Source organism: Arachis hypogaea, chromosome 16 (assembly GCF_003086295.3).
Source record: "Arachis hypogaea cultivar Tifrunner chromosome 16, arahy.Tifrunner.gnm2.J5K5, whole genome shotgun sequence".
In the NCBI taxonomy this organism is placed as follows: domain Eukaryota; kingdom Viridiplantae; phylum Streptophyta; class Magnoliopsida; order Fabales; family Fabaceae; genus Arachis; species Arachis hypogaea.
The window spans coordinates 29,955,144-29,975,420 of NC_092051.1; the positions used below are offsets into that span (position 1 = coordinate 29,955,144).

Below are 20,277 nucleotides of genomic sequence, written 5' to 3' on the forward strand. Positions count from 1 at the left end.
TTTTCATTAACAACACAACATTCAAATCTTTTGAAAATCACTAAATATCCTAAATCACACAGCTGACTTATACTCAAAAGATTGTGCTTCAAACCACATACCAAAAGTACATCATCAATGAAAGTAGATTGTTCATTACCTACTTTTCCAACAGCAATGATTTTACCTTTACCATCATCTCCAAAGGTCACAAAACCTCCATCATACTTATTTAGTTTGATGAAATAAGTTGACCTTCCAGTCATGTGCCTTGAACATCCACTATCCATGTACCACATGTCCTTTTTGTTCTTGGATGCTAGGCAAATCTGCATGAAGAGTTTCAAGTAGCCTTAGGTATCCAAATTAATTTGGATCCTTTGAAGTTAATCCATCTTAGTTGCCCAAGTGCATTGAAATCACAAACAACATTGTAAACTTTGTTTCCTACAATTCTCTTTTCAATGAAGCATTGTGCATATGAGTGACCAAATTTCTTGCAATTAACACAATGATTTTCTGATGTGTGTTGCTGAAACTGAGGTGAGTTATATTGCTTAAAATGATTAAAGTGTTAAAATTTTCTGGTTTTTGGAGGAGATAAATTTCTTTTGACAAACTGATTTTTATTAAAGTTATTCCTCTTTGCAAAAGCATTTTCACCAGAATTTCTTTGAATATTTTTACCTTTCGAATATGAGGTTTTGTTGTAATATGGTGGTTTCTTAAAAACAGCCTCATTTTTCGAAATGTAATCCAAACCTGGCCGGTTTGAACTTGGTTCAGTTCTTGGTGAAGGCTCAGTTTCACTTGTGTATACTTCATCAAATTTTTCTTCAAATGTTTGAGCATTTTCAATACCAGATTTGTTTGGTATGGTTTTGGTATTTGATGAAGAAGGCACAAACTTTATAGAGGAAATATTAGAAACTGCATCTTCCTTGGCTATGTAGCCTAAACCAGATTTTTCAAACAATGGTCTTTGACTTGCAAGTAATTTGTCCAAGTTACTAGAACCTTGAGCAAATTTTGCTAAGTCACCATTTAGCCTTTTAATCATATTATTTAATCTTTCATTTTCAGCAATCAACTCATGAGAAGGATCCACAATGTGCTTCCCTTTTAATTTTTCAAGTTCAGATTTTAAAAATCTGTTTTCTTCAATGATGTCCAAAGTACATTCAGTTTCCTTCACTTTTTCTTTTAAAAAATCATTTTTAGCTCTTAACACATCTCTTTCAGATCTGCATTCATTGTATTTGTCAAGCAATTTTGAGGTGTTTAAAGTGAGATCTTCAATAATAGCATGCAAGTCCTCAATGGTCAAATCATAATAATTTACCTCATCAAGATTATTATTTCCAGCCATGAAGCAGTCTTTGTTATCTCCTTCAGATTCTTCTTCTTCATTTGAGTCATTCTCAAGATCCTCCCAAGCTGCCATGAGTACTCTTTTCCTTTCCTTCTTGTCTTTGTCCTCCTTCTTGAGCTTTGGACAATTTAGCTTGAAATGTCCAACCTCCTTGCAGTGATGGCACGTCACCTTGCTCAAGTCTATCTTGTGCTCCTTTTAACTTGAACCCCTGTATTTGCCCTTGTTCTTCATCATCCTTCTAAATCTCCTAGCAAAAAATAAAAGTTCATCATCTGAAATACCATCACTAGACTCACTCTCTTTCGGTTCTATTTGTGACTTGAGGGCTATTCCCTTTTTCTTTGAGTCTGTGTTTGTGTGTGTGGCTTCATAGGCAAGGAGTTTTCCTCTCAGCTCATCATAGGTTATGGGACTTATGTTAGGACAGTGGTAGTGTTTTCCCATTCTTTTGTGAGGCTTCTAAGGAGTTTTCTCACTAAGGTTTGTTCTGCATAGTTTTTACCCATAGCATCAAGGTTGTTGATTATGATTGAGAATCTCTCAAACGCTTCATCAATGCTTTCTCCATCCTTCATGCTAAACATCTCGTACTCTTTTCGCAGCATATCAATCCTCGTTTCTTTTACTTGTTTGGTGCACTCGTGTGTAACCTGGAGTTTTTCCCAGATTTCTTTGGCTGTCTTGCATCTAGACACCTTCCGGTACTCTTCAAAGCTGATAGCACAGTGAAGAAGGTTGATTACTTTAGCATTCAATTCTATCTTCTTCTTATCATCTTCATTCCATTCAGCTTCTTCTTTTGGAGTCACCACTCCATCAGCACTTATTTTTGTTGGGATCTTGGGACCGCTCACAATAATCTTCCATATGTTGTAGTCAATGGATTGGATGAAGATTCTTATCCTTTCTTTCCAGTAGGAGTAGTTCTTCCCGTTGAAGAAAGGAGGCCGGTTGTTTGACTGGCCTTCAGTGAGGGTGTAGGCAACTGTGGTTGTGCCCAAGTTGTTCTCCATTGGATCTTTGCTCCAAGCGGTTAAGCTTGTTTCTTGAGACCTTAGTTCTGATACCAATTGAAGGTTGTGGTAGGCTTAGAGAAGAGGGGTTGAATCTATGCCTTCTTTTTGAGTTGCTGTTATTACCCTTTTAAAATGAACTTTCAATTCAGGTTCTGTTTGAACTCAGCAGCGGAAATTTATGAGACAATTTATTTTTGTCTCATGAATATCAGAAAATAGAACTCAGCAGAGAAGAAAGAAGCTAACACCAGCATGTATCCTGGTTCGGTTGCCTTGTGCTATGCAACCTACATCCAGTTTCCTCCACAACTATGGAAGAATTTCACTATAATTAACAGTATTACATACACCAATTTCATAGGATTGACCCAATCTTTTCACACTCAAGTTCTAACCTAACTTGACATTGGCTATGTTAATACCTAACTAATCACTCTTATTGCTAACCCAACTAAGAAAGGGATACCTTACAGGTACAAGATACAAGACACTTAACCAACCTAATGAAATCAGAGAATAACTCTAGGCTTTTCTCTCAAGTATATCTCTCAGCCTTTTTCCACTCATGGCTTTTTCTTAAGCTTTCTCACAATGCCTTTTCTCTCAAGAAATTACAGAAAGATAAACTTAGAAAAGTACATTACAATCAGTAAAACATGAAGGAGATTGACTTCATCATCAGCCTCTTTGCTATGTGGAAAACCAAATTCGCAAACCTCAGATACAGTTCTTCAGTATTGGCCGAATGCTTCTTTGAAAGAAAGCATTATCCAAGTAGAGGAACTTCTTAACAGAATACTGTTCTCACACTCTGGTTTTCTCTCCTTGGTTTCTGAATGAACAACAAACCTCTTTTTATCTCCTTGCATGTTGATGGGTTCTTCTTCTAAGGTCAACACCTTGAGCCTTGAGCTTCACCAACCCACAGAATCACTTTTTCTCATTAAACCTTAGAGTAGAAACTTTGCTTCTGACTTCTTCATCTTGACCGAAAGCCATAAAGCAGCAACCATAGAAATCTTCCAATGGTCAACTTGATCTGAGCCCTTGAAAACCAACTTGGTCCCCAAGTCTTGTTTAAGACCGTAGATACACAGCAGAGAAGAACATAAATTCTCTTTCCCTTGTATCCCATTTCGGATAGAGCAGAGAGTTGGAAAGAAGAGATGAAGTCGAGTTGCATGTATGAGGAAATGGGTTACCTTTAACCTAAGCTTGATTGGGTTTGAACTGGGTGATATGATATCTGCCTTTCAAGCTTAATCTTTCTTCTCTTGCTTCTTTGGTGACTAGCTTGGTGAAGAAGCTCTCTCTCTTTCTCTTTCTTACTTTTCTGAAACTCTGATTTGACTAGGACAAAAGAGAGATAAACGTTGCTTTTGGTTAAGCAAAAGAGAGGGATTTGCTTTTTTGAAACCAGATCGGGCTTGGATCGGGTATTGATATGCTTGGCCCGATTTGATTTCTTTGGCTTCTTTCTTTCCTTTTCCTTGGGCTCTTAATTTTGCTTTCAGCCCAACATTTTGTTGATTGCTTTTTGTTCCATTTGGGCTATTGAAATTTGGCCTGCAACAATAAATAATTAGTAATAAGTAAATATAATTAATCAATACTAATTATTTATTTTACCCAAAAATAATGTTTGTCATCACTAATTAATTTTGTTAATTTCTTAACTCAACAAAGTTCAATAATGATAATTTTCTATAGTAGAAGGGTCAAATTGAGTCTACCATAGAAGATCATAATTTATTGCATCACATTACAGGAGAAAGAATTCTAAAAAGATACAAAGAATCTGGGAAAATAAATCCAGAGTTCTCAATATGGAAAAGGCAAGATGCATTGTTTAAGTCCTGGTTGTTTGCTTCAATGAAAAAACCATTTACAACAAAGATGGTAGGATGTGTGTATGCATTTGAGGTATGAAAATGTTTAAAAGATTATTTTGCATCTCAAATTAAAGCAAAAATAATGTAATTGAAGAATAAACTCAGTAGCATCAAGATAGGAGATTCAGTGAATGAATATGTGCTTGCATTAAAAGGAACTACAAATACATTAACATTAGTAGGTGAACTCATGAGAAAAAGTGATCATGTTAGTGCGGTCTTGAATGGACTGACAGAAGAGTATGATTCGTTGATAACGTCTATAGTTGCAAGATCTGTGAGCATCTCAGTTGGTGAATTTGAAACGTTACTTCTAACACACAAAAGTATGCTTGACCAATTTCGAAAGCCAGAATTATTTGTTCAAGCAAGTATGACTCATCACACACAGAACTACAATATGAGAGGAGGTTTTAGAGAAGAAATTTAAAATAGAGGAGGAAGATTGTCTAGATGAGGCAAATTTTAAAATGATCAATTTCAGCATGGAGCGAGATTTGATGGAAGAACACAGGGTGGAAAATTTCAAAGTGGAGCACGATTTGATGAAGGTTTTTAGAATAGAATGCAATTTGATGAAGTTTTTCAAAACAATTAACCTCAAAATGTTGCAAGATTTTTATGAATATTTCGATAACAACCTAAGGTCAACTATGCAGTACAATGGTTATTCAAGATTTAATGTTGGTGGGAGGACAATGAGTGTTGATAGGCCAGTATGTTAAGTTTGTGACAAGATTGGACACACTGTCAAAAATTGTTGGTCCAGATATGAAAGAGGGTAAAGTTCTACGTCATAATATGGAGGTCAAGTTCCACAAACTACTCAAACTGCTCAAGTCCATCAAGCTCTATTAGCTATACCATCAACAATTCATGATCCAACCTGATATTTTGACTCGGGAGCTACATATCACATGACTTTAGATCAGCAAAACCTAGTGGAGAAAGATGTAACACCCTACCACACAGAACTTTACGCCTAGGACGTAAATTAAAGGTGGTGAGGCGCAACGATCTCTAAAACAAAAATACGTAAATAGATATATATGAAAAAAATAGTTTATCTAGGAGCCTTGAAAGAAAGGATGAACAAAATAAGACCGAAAATGCGTCATACTCGAAAAAGCGATTAGATAGAAGACTCATACAGAAAATCAAAGAGACAAGTATATAAACAGAGTTTCAAAAGATAGATACATAATCAAGCTCTAAACTCGACTTGCGAAACAAAGGCCAGCTAGAATATATATATATACAACCCAAAAGCATCCCAAAATATAAGACAAACACCTATTTCTCTAAGTCGACCTCTAAGAGGGACAAGATATAAAGTATACAAGGCGAAGAATCTATATACATATATATACATAAACAAAATACAAAGACCAAGCCTCAAAATAGTTCTTCGCTTCCAAGAGTCTCCAGAATGCTCAACGAGGTGCTTTTCGACCTGTATCTGAAAACAACAGAATATGTATGGAATGAGAATCAGGAGTTCTCAACATGGTAAAGGTGCCTACATAGTTAATATAAAAGGTTTTGAAAAAACCAGAGGTAATCCTAAAATTTTGACACTCAGATTTAAACTTAAGATCTAACTAAACCAGAAATTAGGTAAAACTATCTAAGGTATTCAAGTTCTAATCTAACATTAACCTAACATTTCACTTTCTCTCTTCTTCAACTCTCCGAATCAGCGGTGGAACTACCCACAACATCACCTTGGCCATCATGAGTGATCTCTTAGTTGCAAAGACATACAAAATAGGCAAAGAAAATATAGATAAGATGCAATTATAGCAAATAGGACAAATAGCAGATAAGCATGGCTAATAAATTAAGCAAACCAAAGTAATGCACACTCAAGCAAAACATACAAATGCATATGATGTATGCCTGCTCTATGGCTGATGAATCTCATCTGTTGGTTATATAGCCAAACCCGACATGTTCGGTAGCTAACCCAGGACAGAAAACCAAGCACGGAGCAAGTGGGACCAAACTGCAACCCTTACATCTTACCCGCGTACCTAGAGCAAGGGGACAACCTCACCCTTGCCTCTTACCCAGGCGGTGTTATAATTCTCAACCCATAGCAAAGGTGGAAGAATTTAATCTTTGCATCTTACCTAGAGTCTCAAACTTTTACCCGGAACAAGTAGACAACGCCACTGCATCTTACCCGGTACCTCAACTCTTACCTAGAGCAGGTGAACAACGCCAATGCATCTTATTCTTACCTGGAATTTCAACTTATACCCGGAGCAGGTGGACAATGCCACTGCCTCTTACCTGGTCACATATATCTCATTTAATGGCAATTTATCATTACTTTCATCATCCTTATCAATCTCCTCTCATTCAACGTTACCAATGCCTCATTAATTCAGTTATCACTTCGCAAATCCCTTCTCAATATCTCCCTCAACTTATTTAACATACTCACCCTCGTTCTAAGGCTTAAAAGCTCGCCAACGGACCTTAAACAAGTGTTAAAGAGGTTTAGAAAGCTAATGAGTACGTTTAAAACTCAAAAATACCACTTTTCCAAAACAGGGTGGTCATGCGTACGCATGCCATCCCATGCGCACGCATGCCATCCCATGCGCACGCATGAATGTGATTCTCGACAAACTCGCGTACGCGAGCACCTCTTGTGTACGTGGGTACTCAAAACCGAGGGGGTGGCTCGCGTACGCACGCCTTCAAAACTTGGCCTTTCATGCCTCATGCGTGTACGCATGAGTGTGAAAATTGCCAAACTCACGTACGCATGAGATGTCTGTGTACGCGAGACTCATGGACAGAGTCCAATGCTTGCTCGCGTGGCATGTCGCATACGCATAAGTCCAAAATCCTTCAAAATGCTGTTAAGTTGCAGAAAATGAATTTTTACACACCAAAATTCGAACACGCGTAACTTTTTCGTTAGAAATTGTTTTCAATCTGTTCTTCAAACGTTGTAAACTTCACGAACTCAATTTGCATTCAAAATAAGTTTTACAAAATTTGGGGATTCGGAAGCCAAATTATAACCCGTCAAAATTAGTCAAAAATAAGCTTTTACCAAAAATTATAAAATCCCTAACTTTTCAAATTTCTCAACTTTGAAGCATAGTTTTATAACCAAAATAGCACCAAAAGTGACCAACCCATATTCATACACCCTTTATTTATTCCACAACATACCAACATCCATACCCCTCAATACATTCAATCATTTCATTCATAATTTCTCACAATAACCAATAATAATCATCAACATCATCATTATCTCATACTAATCAAAAATCAAAATTTCACATACAAACCCATATCCTCATCACTTTCATAAATCCTACACATACAACTCATATACCCTTCATACACAACCCATATACCATGTACACTAATCATTCAATTCATTCCTATCTTATAGTCTTCTAGCCTAAGTTTTCACGTGACATTAAATATTAACTACGAGAAACCAAAATCATACTTTGGTCGATTCCTCTCAAAATTTGGAATACCTCAAAACGCCTCTCCTTCACAAGTCCAAGTCATAATTTCCAACTCCGCAAGCTCCAACACCGGAATCTCGTTTCAAACCGCAAAATTGGACTCCAAAATAACAAGAAACACAATCTAACTCACACAATATCACAATAGTCAACATAGGACTCACTAAATCACCAATTCACAAAGGTCAGGATTTTCTTACTATTATCCACAGGTCAAATAGACTAAACTTAGTGATTTTTTGCTGCTAGAGTTCACCTAAATCATCAAGAACACCAAATTCCTCAACATATAACGCCCAAAATTACAAAATTGAAGGGTTGAAAACTGGGAATGAAATATCAAATATCTTACCACAATTCTTATATGGGTTTCAAGAGAATTTCAAGACGAACGCGTGGTCGCTAACGACTCGTCAATCGGAGCTCTGGATTGAAAGTTAGAAAGATTTGAAGGTTGAGGTGATTTGGGGGGTTAGGGTTCTCTCCTTCAACTCTCTTCTTTCAGCGTGAACTAAATGATAATGAAGGAAAGAAGGCTGTGTTTTGCTTTATATAGGTTCGGCCTTAGGCCTAATATGAGTTCGGTCTAACCGATTCGGTCCGTTGGCCTAATTTCGAGACAAAACCTTCAAAATTAGTGTCAAAATCAAGGTTCTGAAAATCGATTTAAATTGGCCAGTCGAACTACGAACCGCTATCGAATACGGTTCGGACAGAAGGCAAAACTGACAGATTTAAAAACTGACATTAGACCGTTGAACTGGCCAGAAACCGTAGCTCGAACTGAACCAGGACCCGGCCGGATTTTGAATTTTAAAAAAAACGGCTGCATTTCGTTGTGCAGGGATGGGCAACCCTAAGTTCCCTAACCCCTCTTCCCTCTACTCTCCAGCCTCCACAACGCGAAGCAGCAGTCCAGACTCCAGTCCCAATTCATCTCAACCTCATCGAAGCCGCCGGCGCAAGTCCGCCTAGCCACTATTGCCGTCCCAACTTTGAGCTTCGAAGGCACCGGGGCAACGTTCGTCCAGCCACTGCCATTTGAGGTTCGAAAATTCAAACCACCGTCACCGATCTCGCCTCTTGCCTTTGTCGCGCAGCCACTTCCTGCCGGCGCCAGCTCTGTTTCACACCACTGCGTTGGCCGCTGTCCCCAGCCACTTCCACACCATCGTCAGCTCTGCTCTATTCCAGCCTTCCAAGATCCTACTTTTAGCCCTAGGTATTAATTTTTTTTTAATAATAATTGTTGAATAATTGATTAATTATTGTTACTTGTTAGTTAACCTTGCTATTGAAGCATTGATTAATTGTTGAATAATTGATTAATTGTTGTTACTTGTTAGTGAACCTTACTATTAAATAATTGATTAATTGTTGAAGGCTTAAAGCATTAATTAATTTTTGAATAATTGATTAATAATTAAATAATTGTTATTAATTAAGTTTCATATGTGAGATAAGTTTTCTTGTGGCATAAATATGGAGGTAATTTGGAGGACATAAATAATTTTAGTGAATTCTTATTTGATTTCTGAAGATAAGTAATAAAAATGTATCAAATTTGAAAGACAATTGAATTATGAAAAATTATATTCTTGTGGCACATAACTGGAGAAAGATGAATGCATATTGCTAAGCCTTGAATATTGTTAAATGGCTTCGAAGATTTTTGATATATTACTTTATTTTCTATATTTTCAGATGGCTCCAAAAATTATTAGTAAGTTGTCCATTTATGTAAAGTAAGCTTTTATTTATATTTGATGACATTATTTTTTTTTTTTTTTAACAGTTTGATTTTTATATTATAGCTAAGTTGTGGTATTCTTTTCTCTTACGTGTATTTTCTTTTTAATTAAGTTGAATTTGTTTTATAATTAAACAAAAAATGTAAGGTCACATGGTTCTACTAATATATATGTTTGTTTTTTTTTTTTTCTGCAGAGATGATGATAACATATGAGAGCTCAAAAAGGAGGAAGAAAAAAGCTTATGTGAAAAAGGGAAACTTTTGAATCTCTTTTTAGTTCATTATTATTCTAATAGTGCTATACTACTGTATTTTATTTGATCACTTTATAGTGTAATTTTTGTGAGAACACAAGACTACTTATTTGCTCATTTTATTGTTGTTCAATTTTCTTATGAACCTACGCTACTTATTAAATTTTGTACCCACATTGTTTTCAAAACTTTCACACTCTATATTATAGTAGTAGTAGATGGGATTTGATGGTAATCTTTTTACTACTTTCATATGAAAATATGTTATATAGGATGTGTTATTATGTGAATTCTTAGCTTGTTGAAAAGTAGGTGTGTTTACTTTTTAAACTGAAGAATAATTGTATACAATGGTAATGGAAGTCTTAAATGCTGCTCATTTTGATGCATTTAATTCTTGTCTTTAGAATGTTTTTATTTGAATCACACTACTGTCATGATCTATTCAAGAAATGAGATATTAAACACAGGTGTGATATATTATCAATAATTTTTTTGTTATTTGACTTTTGAATTTATATTTGAATGAGATTATAACATTATAATTTATATAGTACTTTTAATTTAAATGATATTTTAAAATTTATATTAGACTATAATTATATTTTAGTATGTTTATTTATATTTTATTTATTATTTTATTATAAAATATTTTTCGGTTGAATCACGGTCAAATTAGTTGAACCAATAAATCAGTAGACCAGTAGTTAGAGCGGTTCGATGACTAGTTCGATTTTCAGAAACCTTGGTCAAAATTCATATTTTAAATATTTTTACTCTTCTAACTTATCAAATTTAATTTTCTAATTTCTTTAGATAATAATTAATTTATTAGTTATGTATTTGTTAATTTTCAGGGGTTTACACTCAGTACCCGAGATACATGCAAAAATAGAATATGGGCTCCGTGTCCGAGATATGCACAATACGTGAATTGATGACTCGGTACCCAAAAATAACATACTCGTAAGAAAAATTTGAATTCACCGAAAACAGTTATGCAGTGGGATAATAAGCATCTATGGCGATTCCACATAATTCAAGATTAGCACATATGCCTCTTTTCATCCTTATGTACTTTCCCTTATCTCATTTAGTGTCCCGTGAGTTATTAACAATCCAATAATTAGTGCCAGTTTCATTTGTATCATAATCAACTGCCGTAATACTATATTAAGCTCATATCCACATGTTCTATCAAAAACATCATTTGAATAAAAAATGACCGTATCTCGGATATTGAGTCGTATTCTATTTTTGCGCTTGTATCTCGGGTACTAATACTCCATTTAACTCTTTTGATACAAATTGGGGTCTCAGTACTTGAGATGTGTTCACTTTTTAAAATTTCTCTCGGTAATTAGGATGGGCCAATTGTGTATTTATGTAATTATGCTGTATTTTATTTATTTTCGTAAATTTTATATTTATTTAATTTAAATATAAAAAAAAAACTCATTTTACATGCATCTCATTAAAAAAATTTTAATAACTTAACACTTATAAAAAGAGAAATTCGATTAGTAATTATTTAAATATAAAATTAAATTTATAAATATTTATTTGATTGTTTATTAATTTTTAATATAATAATATATTGAATAATTTATTATCATTTTATTGACTAAATATATAAAAATAATAATAAATATATAAATAACTAAGATGAATAATATTTTATTTTATTTAAAAAACTTTAAGTTTAAATTCTGGAAATAATAAAATTATTTTTATTATAAAATATATATAATAAAAATATTTATATTTATTAAAATTATTTTAGATGTTAACAGTAATTTTATTAATAATAAATTTTATACTTAGTATTTATTAAAAGGTTATTTTTTTAATTAATTAAATATAAATATTATAATTTAACAAATGTTTTAAAAAATTAACTTTAATAAATTATTTTTGAAATATAAAAATTTTAGCTAACGGGCCTAAAAACAAATTATATAAAAAAAATTTATTATATTGATTTATTCTTGAGCCGACCTTCTGATTAAGTATTCATGTTCTATAATATTTCTATAATGTTTTGTGAATTATGAGAAGCTCCCTTCTTAAATTATGAGATGCTCATGCTCTGCACCTTTAATTTTCTCCTGATTACGAGTTGAACATCCATTGCTTATGAGATATGTGAGACGCTCTACCGCATTTCTTGATTACTAGATATTGAAAGTGATGAACATCCATTATTTACGAGAGATGTTCATGTTCTGCACTGCTTCTCCTGGTTACGAGATACTGAGGGTGATTATTATTTATACAACAGACATACCATTTTTTTCCTCTTATATAAGAAGTACCTTCTTTCTTTTCTTTTCCTAGTGTTTTTTCATCTCGTAGAATATGAGTGTTGTCAAAGGCTAACGGAGCTATAAGGACCAGCATGGAACATGGTTCCTCCAAAATCTTAACATTTTATATATATATATATATAAATTAATATTTATTTTTGATTTTTTTATGTTTATTAAATATAATTGTAACATGTATTTATTTATTTTTATTTGTTTAAATAATGATTTTATAGATACTAATAAGTTAAATATAATAAGATTTAATAGTTTTATTAATTCTTATAATTTTATTAAATTTTTAATTAAATTTTATAATTTAAAAATTTATAATTAAATATTTATATTAAATAAAATTTATAATTAAATCTTTACTATTTATTATTTTTTAGCATAAAATAATATTAAAATATTTACTTTTAGAATATTTTATAATATATTTTATATTGCAAAAATAATTTTTTTAAAAATATTTTGTATTTTTTAATAAAAATAGTTTGAAGAAGTCTAATTTATAATTTTTATCTAATATAAAAACTCAATTATTAGATATATAATTGTTTATATATTATTATTAATAGATTAAATTTGTAAAATAAGTAAAATTTTATAATAAGATATTAGAAGATTTAAGATAAAAGATTTAGAATTCGATGTTGTTATTATATTTTTTTAAAATAAAAAATATTATATTAAATATATAATTATTTATATATTTTTGTTAATAATTTAAATTTTTTAAATAAGTAACTTTATAAAACTTAATTAGAGAGTCAATTTTTTTAATTAATATCAGTCAATTTTTTAAGTTACATTTTTAATATATATTTTAAATAATAAATTTTAAATTTTAAATCATATCTCTAAATATCACAAAATAAAATCATATCTCTAAATCTTAAAAAAAACTAAAAAAATAATTTTATAATAAAAATCTTAACTAGTATTAAGAAATTCAAAATTGATAACTCCATGTACTTATTCAATTTTATAATGGAAAAGTCTAAGGAGCCAGCAACTTTTGTGTTTTCTGATCAACACTTAACCATCAAAATAAAAGTAAGTAATTTCTCACCATTAGATATAATCTCACACTATTAAAAATACTATTGATGACCAATTGATGATTACGAAACACTAAAATTGCTGGTCCCTAATATTTTATAACATATTTATTACAATAGTATGTTTTTCAAAGTTAACGAAGGAACATTGGTTCATAATACATCATAATACTATAATAGCCACATTCAAATATATTTATCAATATGGCCCAAACATTATGGGCACCTGCCATAATTCATCTTTGTATCAGCAACTAATAATAATATAATGTAAAATATTCATAATATTAAAATGGAAAACTAAATTTGAAGTACATTAATTTCAAAGTTTAATTTGCTGCTTGCATGTAACCCACTAGAGTCATTTTTTTTTTTAATCATAGATGGCAGGCAATGGCTTATAGATTAAGGATATTTTTTGAAGGCATTTATACCTATACTTCAAGGGAAAAAAATTAATATAATCTTATTATTAATAAATATTTTTTATTTTTATTCTTTATTATATTTATATTTATTAAAATTATTTTAGATGTTAACAGTAATTTTATTAATAATGAATTTTATGTTTTATATTTATTAAAAAGTTATTTTATTTTAATTTATTAAATATAAATATTATAATTTAACAAATGTTTTAAAATATAAAAATGTTAACTAACTGGCCTAAAAACAAATTATACAGAAATGATTTATTATATTGATTTATTTTTGAATCGTCCCCTGGTTAAATACTCAAATTCTCTAATATTTTTACAATATTTCGTGAATTGAAATGTTCCCTTCTTAAATTATGAAATGTTCATGTTCTGCACCACTTCTTGTGATTAGAAGATATGTGAGATGCTCTCCCTGTTTAGCAGATATGTAAGAGTTGCACTGCTTCTCCTGATTATGATTATGGGATACCGAAGGTGAACATTCATTGTTTACAGAGACTATTTATGCTCTAAATCACTTCTTTTGGTTACAATAACACTCATTATTTATACAACAGACACATCATTTTTTTTTCTTCTCTTATATAAAAAGTACTTTCTTCCTCTTTTTCTCTTATGCTTTGTTTGAGAGTGAAAAGAAATAGGAAGGAGAAAAATTGAGTGAAAAGAAATAGAAAAGAAAGAAATAAAAGTGAAATTTAATTTCCATAGGTATGTTTAGAATGATAAAATGAAATGACCAAATGAGTTTTTCTTCCGTTTTCTCCCGTTAGTTGAGAAGAAAAATTTTTGCTGGATCCCACATCACTTTTTGCTACTGTTATATTTTTCTTTCCCATATTCTTTCAAAACTAAACAAGTGAAAATATTTATTTCCTTTCTATTTCTTTCCCCATATCAAATCCCTTCTATTTTCCACCGTAACAAGCATAGCGTTAATGTTTTTTTTTCATCTCGTAGAATATGAGTGTTGTCAATGCTGGTGGAGTCATGGAATCAGGGTGGGCCTTAATTTTCTCAAAAATTTCAACATATATATATATAAATTAATATTTATTTTTGTTTTTTTTATGTTTATTAAATATAATTATAACATGTATTTATTTATTTTTATTTGTTCAAATAATGATTTTATAGATACTAATAAATTAATTATAATAAGATTTAATGAATTTATTAATTTTTGTAATTTTATTAAATTTTTAATTAAATTTTATAGTTTAAAATTTTATAATTAAATAAAAATTTATTTCCACGCATTCAATATTTTCACATCTCATTAGTGGATCTCTTCTCTTCACAGACCTTCTTCTACTTCAATTCAACTTTTTCAATAATTCCACTCTTCTTCCGTAATTAAAAAAAACTAGCCTTCGAACCTTAAATAGTAGTTATCGAAGTTTGAAAAGTTAGAGGAATATTTTTAAATCAAAAACATAATTTTCAGCCAAAACAGGATTTTGTGTACACATGCCTTCTGCATACGCGGAAGTGTGAAATCTTCCATTCTTGCGCATGTGGGACGTTTGGCCAGAGCCCAAGGTTCGCATCTCGTGCACGTCTGCGTATGCATGTGCTGTAGAATTGGCAAAAAGATGCTAAGTTCATAAAAATTATTTTTTTACACCAAACTTCGAACGCGCATAACTTTTTTGTTAAAAATTATTTTTATTCCGTTCTTTGAAAGTCATGAACTTCACAAACCCATTTTTATTTAAGGCGAGTTTTACAAAATTTGAAAATCCGAAAGCCAAGTTATGACCTGTCAAAGTTGGTCAAAATTTAACTTTTACCAAAAAGCACCAAACCTCTAATTTTCCAACGTTCTCAATTTTAACCAAAGTTTTATAACCAAAACAGCCTCAAAACTCAATTCAACACTTTTCATTCATTTCACAGCATACTAACATCCAAAACCCTCAATCTACTCAACAATTTTCATACATATCTTCCATAATTCCTCAACCAAATCAACACCAATCATATTCACATACATCACATTCATGCCTCAACATGGCAACATACAAATTCGTCCAATCCAAATACAAACTACACCAATCTTAATTCATTATACTTATCCAAACTTACCGTAACAATCATCATTATACTCAATCATACAACACATATATATACATTCAACAACTTTACCTTCATTCCAATACTTATCCTCTTCAATTTACATTATCATACTCATCATATATTATATACACATACACATTTAACCCACCAAATTCAATAATTCAAAGCATTCAAGCCTAACTTATGGCCAATAGCCTAAGTTTTCACGCAACATTATACATTAACTACGAGAAACCAAAATCATACTTTGACCGATTTCTCTCTAAGTTCGAAATACCTCAAAATGCCTCTCCTTTGCAAGTTTCAAATCATAATTTCCAATTCCACAAGCTTCAACACTGGAATCTCATTCCAAACCGCAAAATTGGGCTCCAAAATAACAAGAAGCACAATCTAACTCACACAATATCACAATAGTTAACATAGGGCTCACTAAATCACCAATTCACAAGGGTTAGGGTTTCCTTACCATTATCCACGAGTCAACTAGACTAAACTCAATGATTTTTCGCTACTAGAGTTCACTTAAATTATCAAGAACACCAAATCCCTCAACATATAACACCCAAAATTACAAAATTGAAGGGGATGAGAACTGGGAATGAAATGTCAAATTTCTTACCAAACCTCTTATATGGTTTTGAAAATAATTCTGAGACAAATGTGTGACCGCTGACGACTCGTCAATCGGAACTCCGGATTGAAAGAAGGATTTGAATATTTGGGGAAAAGGGTTTTGTGTTTTTTCAAGCTCTCTTTTCTTCCTTCAGCATCCAAATGGGGTTTAGAAGGGAAGAAGACCAAGTCATGTGTTATATATGTAAAGCCTTAGGCTCAATATAGACCCAGTCTAATCGGTTTGGTCCGTCGGTCCAATTTTGTGCCAAAGTATTTAAAATTAGTATTAAAATTTGAATTTTAATTATTTTTACTTTTCTAACTTATCCCAAAAAAAAAAAAACTAGAGGCAAAAATATGAAAACTAGCGATGCACACACTATGTCTAATGTCTATATCTCTAAACACTTTCTAGATATTTGGTGTTTATGTCCCTGTGTCTTATCCAAAAACACAAACCATGAAAACATGAACACCATAATTCAAGTTTTTTTTTTGTCAGAGTGAGATTAGAAATTTTGTAACATCATAGATAGATAACACTTTCAGTAACAGAGTGTGGTTCAAGAACCCTAACTGTACCATAATTCAAGTTTGATTTTGATAAAAAAAACACAAAAATATAGATGTGGACTTTGATAATTGGATTGATTTCTTTTTGTATAGAAATCAAACAACTAAAAATTTTTGGAGTGTTTAATGGACTAGATACCCGTTTTGGCTACATGGCTTAAGTGGGATTTTTTTAAAGAAAAACATGCTAGTTGTATATTTTACGTTTAAATGGGCTTCAACATTTGAAAAATAAATTCAAACTGTTTGGGCCACAAGATAAGATTGAATATTTTTCCCTACACAAAAAAGTATACTTTTACCAAAAAAAAAAGTATACTTAATTACCATTATATGTTGACATACCCAACTTTAATCTTAGTTTAAATTTTTAAATGACTTTAGAAATAATATATATTATTATTTATTAGTATAAAAATTTTAAATATTTTATATAATTTAAAAAATATTTATATTTTAATATTAACAAAATATTATTATAATTTATTTCAAAAATTTTTTATATCTTTGTGTCTTACAAAAATTAAAATTATAATATCAAAGTATCCCGGTATTATATTCTGTCATAAATCTATGCTAGCTAATAATTAGTGGTGTATGATAGACTGATAGTTTAGTTTAGGGTTAAGTATTTTTTTTCGTCTCTAAAATTTGGAGTAAAAATTAAATTTGTCTCCAATTTTTTTTTTTTGTTATTAAAATCATTCTTAACGTTACAAAACATTATAAAATAATCTTTTTTAAAAATTTTAGACTAAAATATCCTTCATCATCATCATCTTTTTTTCTTTATCCTCCCCACTCCATTGTTTATCTCAACATCCTCCCCACTCCACTCTCTCCACCCAAATCTTCAACAACAACAATACCGACTATTTTTTTTAATTTCACAAAAATCAAATAAAGTCAACACAGAATCAACAATAACAATATATCCGGCTACTGTCGTTGCGGTATGATTTTATAACATTTTGTAATGTTAAGGATGATTTTAATAACAAAAAAAAGTCAAAAACAAATTTGATTTTCATCCAGGACCTTACCGATGAAAAAGTACTTAACCCTTCAATTTATTACTCACAAAACTAACTGCTTCCACGCACATATATATACATTTACATGAATAGAAAAATAAACCATTATATTATACACATTCATTCTAAGAGTAGCTAGTTATGGAAGATATATAATAAGTTGCATGGATGAATTCATCAATTGACTTCCTGAATCTCATCCAAAGCATAGTTGTTGGTTGATACATTGGCATAGTTAACTTTGTTGAATCGAACCACCACTGGGTACCTTGTCTTCGGGTCCTATATATATTTTACCAATTATTATTAAATTGAGGGCATTGCTAGGTCCTTATTTAATAAAGTAAAGCACTAACCTGATCCACGGCGACAACTGAACCAATGCCGTTGTACCAGTATGATTCCTTCCTAACAATCTTAACCTGCCATATGTCCAATCCAATATAATTAATCAGAATCACAAATATCAAATTACAATGCAATTTTCAATTTTCAAGTTTCCGAATTCAAGAGATTATATATAGTTATATACCATACACTGGCGTGTATACAAATAATAAATATGAGATTAACTAAGACGATAAGTGTTACTCCAAATCTTTTTTCAATCCGGTCATCTTGGTGGCCATAATAGCATATACAAAAACTCAGTTATCAAATAATTCATTTGTGTAAAATATATATTAAAATTAATTTATACACAAATAATATGTCATATATAATATGGTACACTCTCTGAAACGCATGATGAAAAAATCAACCAAGTATTTGGTGATTTATTAGTTATTACCTTAGCACCTCTCTTGGGACCAATTGGTGGTGGCTTGGGTTTTGGAGCTGCTTCAACTTCCAGTGGAGGGGGTTCGGCGGCAGCCTCTTCTTCCGCCCTCACAATAAGCCTAGAAGTATTAATAATGTTCTTTTTTGAAGGGAACCACATAACCGTGTTTATGTTTGATGATGGCGGATTTGTTTTGCAAGGAACTTTATTAGGTGACAGCATGAATCTAGATGCAGCTGAAGCCATGTTACAACTACCCATAATATAATTGCTACAATTCAGTTCCTCTCTCTCTCTCTCTCTCTTAGGTACTAATACTAATAATGTGGCAACAAAGTAAGTATTAAATATCTAAGATAGAGACAAGAACGAACAAAGATTGAGAGGCTTTCAATGAAACTAAAATTTCATGAGAATTATCTAATCTCCCGAACCATGAATCGTTTCCTCCATTACAGTGATGCCACCTGTGTAACCAAATCATATTCCTTTGGATAACGTTGTTTTTGGACAGGAAATTAAATAGGTTAATTTTGAAAATTTGCCCAACCCAAAACATTATATGGCCCATTTAATTTATCCTATTTGTTTTGAAGAATCAGTTTTTGTGGAAATGTTCACATTTAAAGGCCCAAGGGCTCAACATAGATTTAAATGAAATTCAAATTTTTAATGGATTAGTTTCGTAGTATGTCAAGTTCTTGGAATTGTATTATGGTTGAATTTAATACAAATGGTTGTTGTTAGATTGTTTGTGTTATATGTTGAGTTTGCAGGTTTCATGGTTAGCACTCTATCTATGGATTATGGAGAGTGGAGACGGATACTTAAAAATTTAGGTCTAGTGTTCCAAAAAAGAATATTAAAATTTTATGTATTGAGATTTACCGATTGATTTTACTAAGTTGGTATTTTTTCCTGAGTATTTTTGTCAAGAAAATTCAATAAATCTTAAACTTCATAATTTAACTAAACGATAACCATTCCCCCCAAATTTCATATAAAACAATGATTAGTTATTTAAACGACAATGATGGTGAATATAAATTAAAGTTGTTCTTTTTTTGTGTACCCAAAATGGGTTGATCTTTTTATTTATGTTTTCCTTTTGATTTGATTAAAATAGATCCTTATCTTTATAGGACATGGAATAGGGTTAGTCCTCATCAGTCATCACATCATCAAAATTTAGTTTAAACCAAAGTGTAGAAAGAAAAACTTCTTTTCTTTTCTTCTTCTTACTTTTTTTTTTTTTTTGGAAAACAAAATCAATGATTTTTTCCGTTTATCTATCATAATTAACTTGTCGTTATTTCAACTTTCTTATTGGAAGACAAACACAGTAGCCACCGTTGTTTTTCTTTTTTGAATGCAGTAAATCACTATTTCAAAGCCATTAATCTAACACACATCATATGCTTTTTAAAATAAATTACTCTTCACTTATTTCAATTATTCCATTATTACTTTTCGAATATTTCTAAAAATGAAAAATAAGAGTGATTGTTATTGGAAAGAGTAACGTTAGGGGGCAATTTTTTAGATTAGTCTATTTTTTGAAATTATTTTATTTTTCTTAAATTTTAGATTCTAAATTATAAATTCTCAAT

General features: G+C 31.2%; 1 protein-coding gene across 1 annotated transcript; it reads right to left on the minus strand.

Annotated features, from left to right (window-relative positions):
- Nucleotides 1-17,891: 17,891 nt before the first annotated feature.
- On the minus strand, nucleotides 17,892-19,468 carry LOC112758854 (photosystem I reaction center subunit IV, chloroplastic). The gene is made up of 3 exons (XM_025807632.2): nucleotides 18,677-19,468; nucleotides 18,243-18,308; nucleotides 17,892-18,168 (listed from the first exon to the last, which is right to left on the minus strand). The coding sequence occupies exons 1-3, from the start codon at nucleotides 18,926-18,928 to the stop codon at nucleotides 18,064-18,066; spliced, it is 423 nt and encodes a 140-aa protein (XP_025663417.1). The 5' UTR covers nucleotides 18,929-19,468; the 3' UTR covers nucleotides 17,892-18,063.
- Between the last annotated feature and the right edge of the window lie 809 nt (nucleotides 19,469-20,277).

What these genes read in the sequence shown, in the direction of transcription:
- LOC112758854 (XM_025807632.2), bottom strand. Translation starts at nt 18,928, where the DNA reads ATGGGTAGTTGTAACATGGCTTCAGCTGCATCTAGATTCATGCTGTCA. An exon ending in GTCCCAAGAGAGGTGCTAAG is followed by an intron (nt 18,309 to 18,676) that starts GTAATAACTAAT and finishes GACATATGGCAG; the next exon opens with GTTAAGATTGTTAGGAAGGA. An exon ending in CAGTTGTCGCCGTGGATCAG is followed by an intron (nt 18,169 to 18,242) that starts GTTAGTGCTTTA and finishes AAATATATATAG; the next exon opens with GACCCGAAGACAAGGTACCC.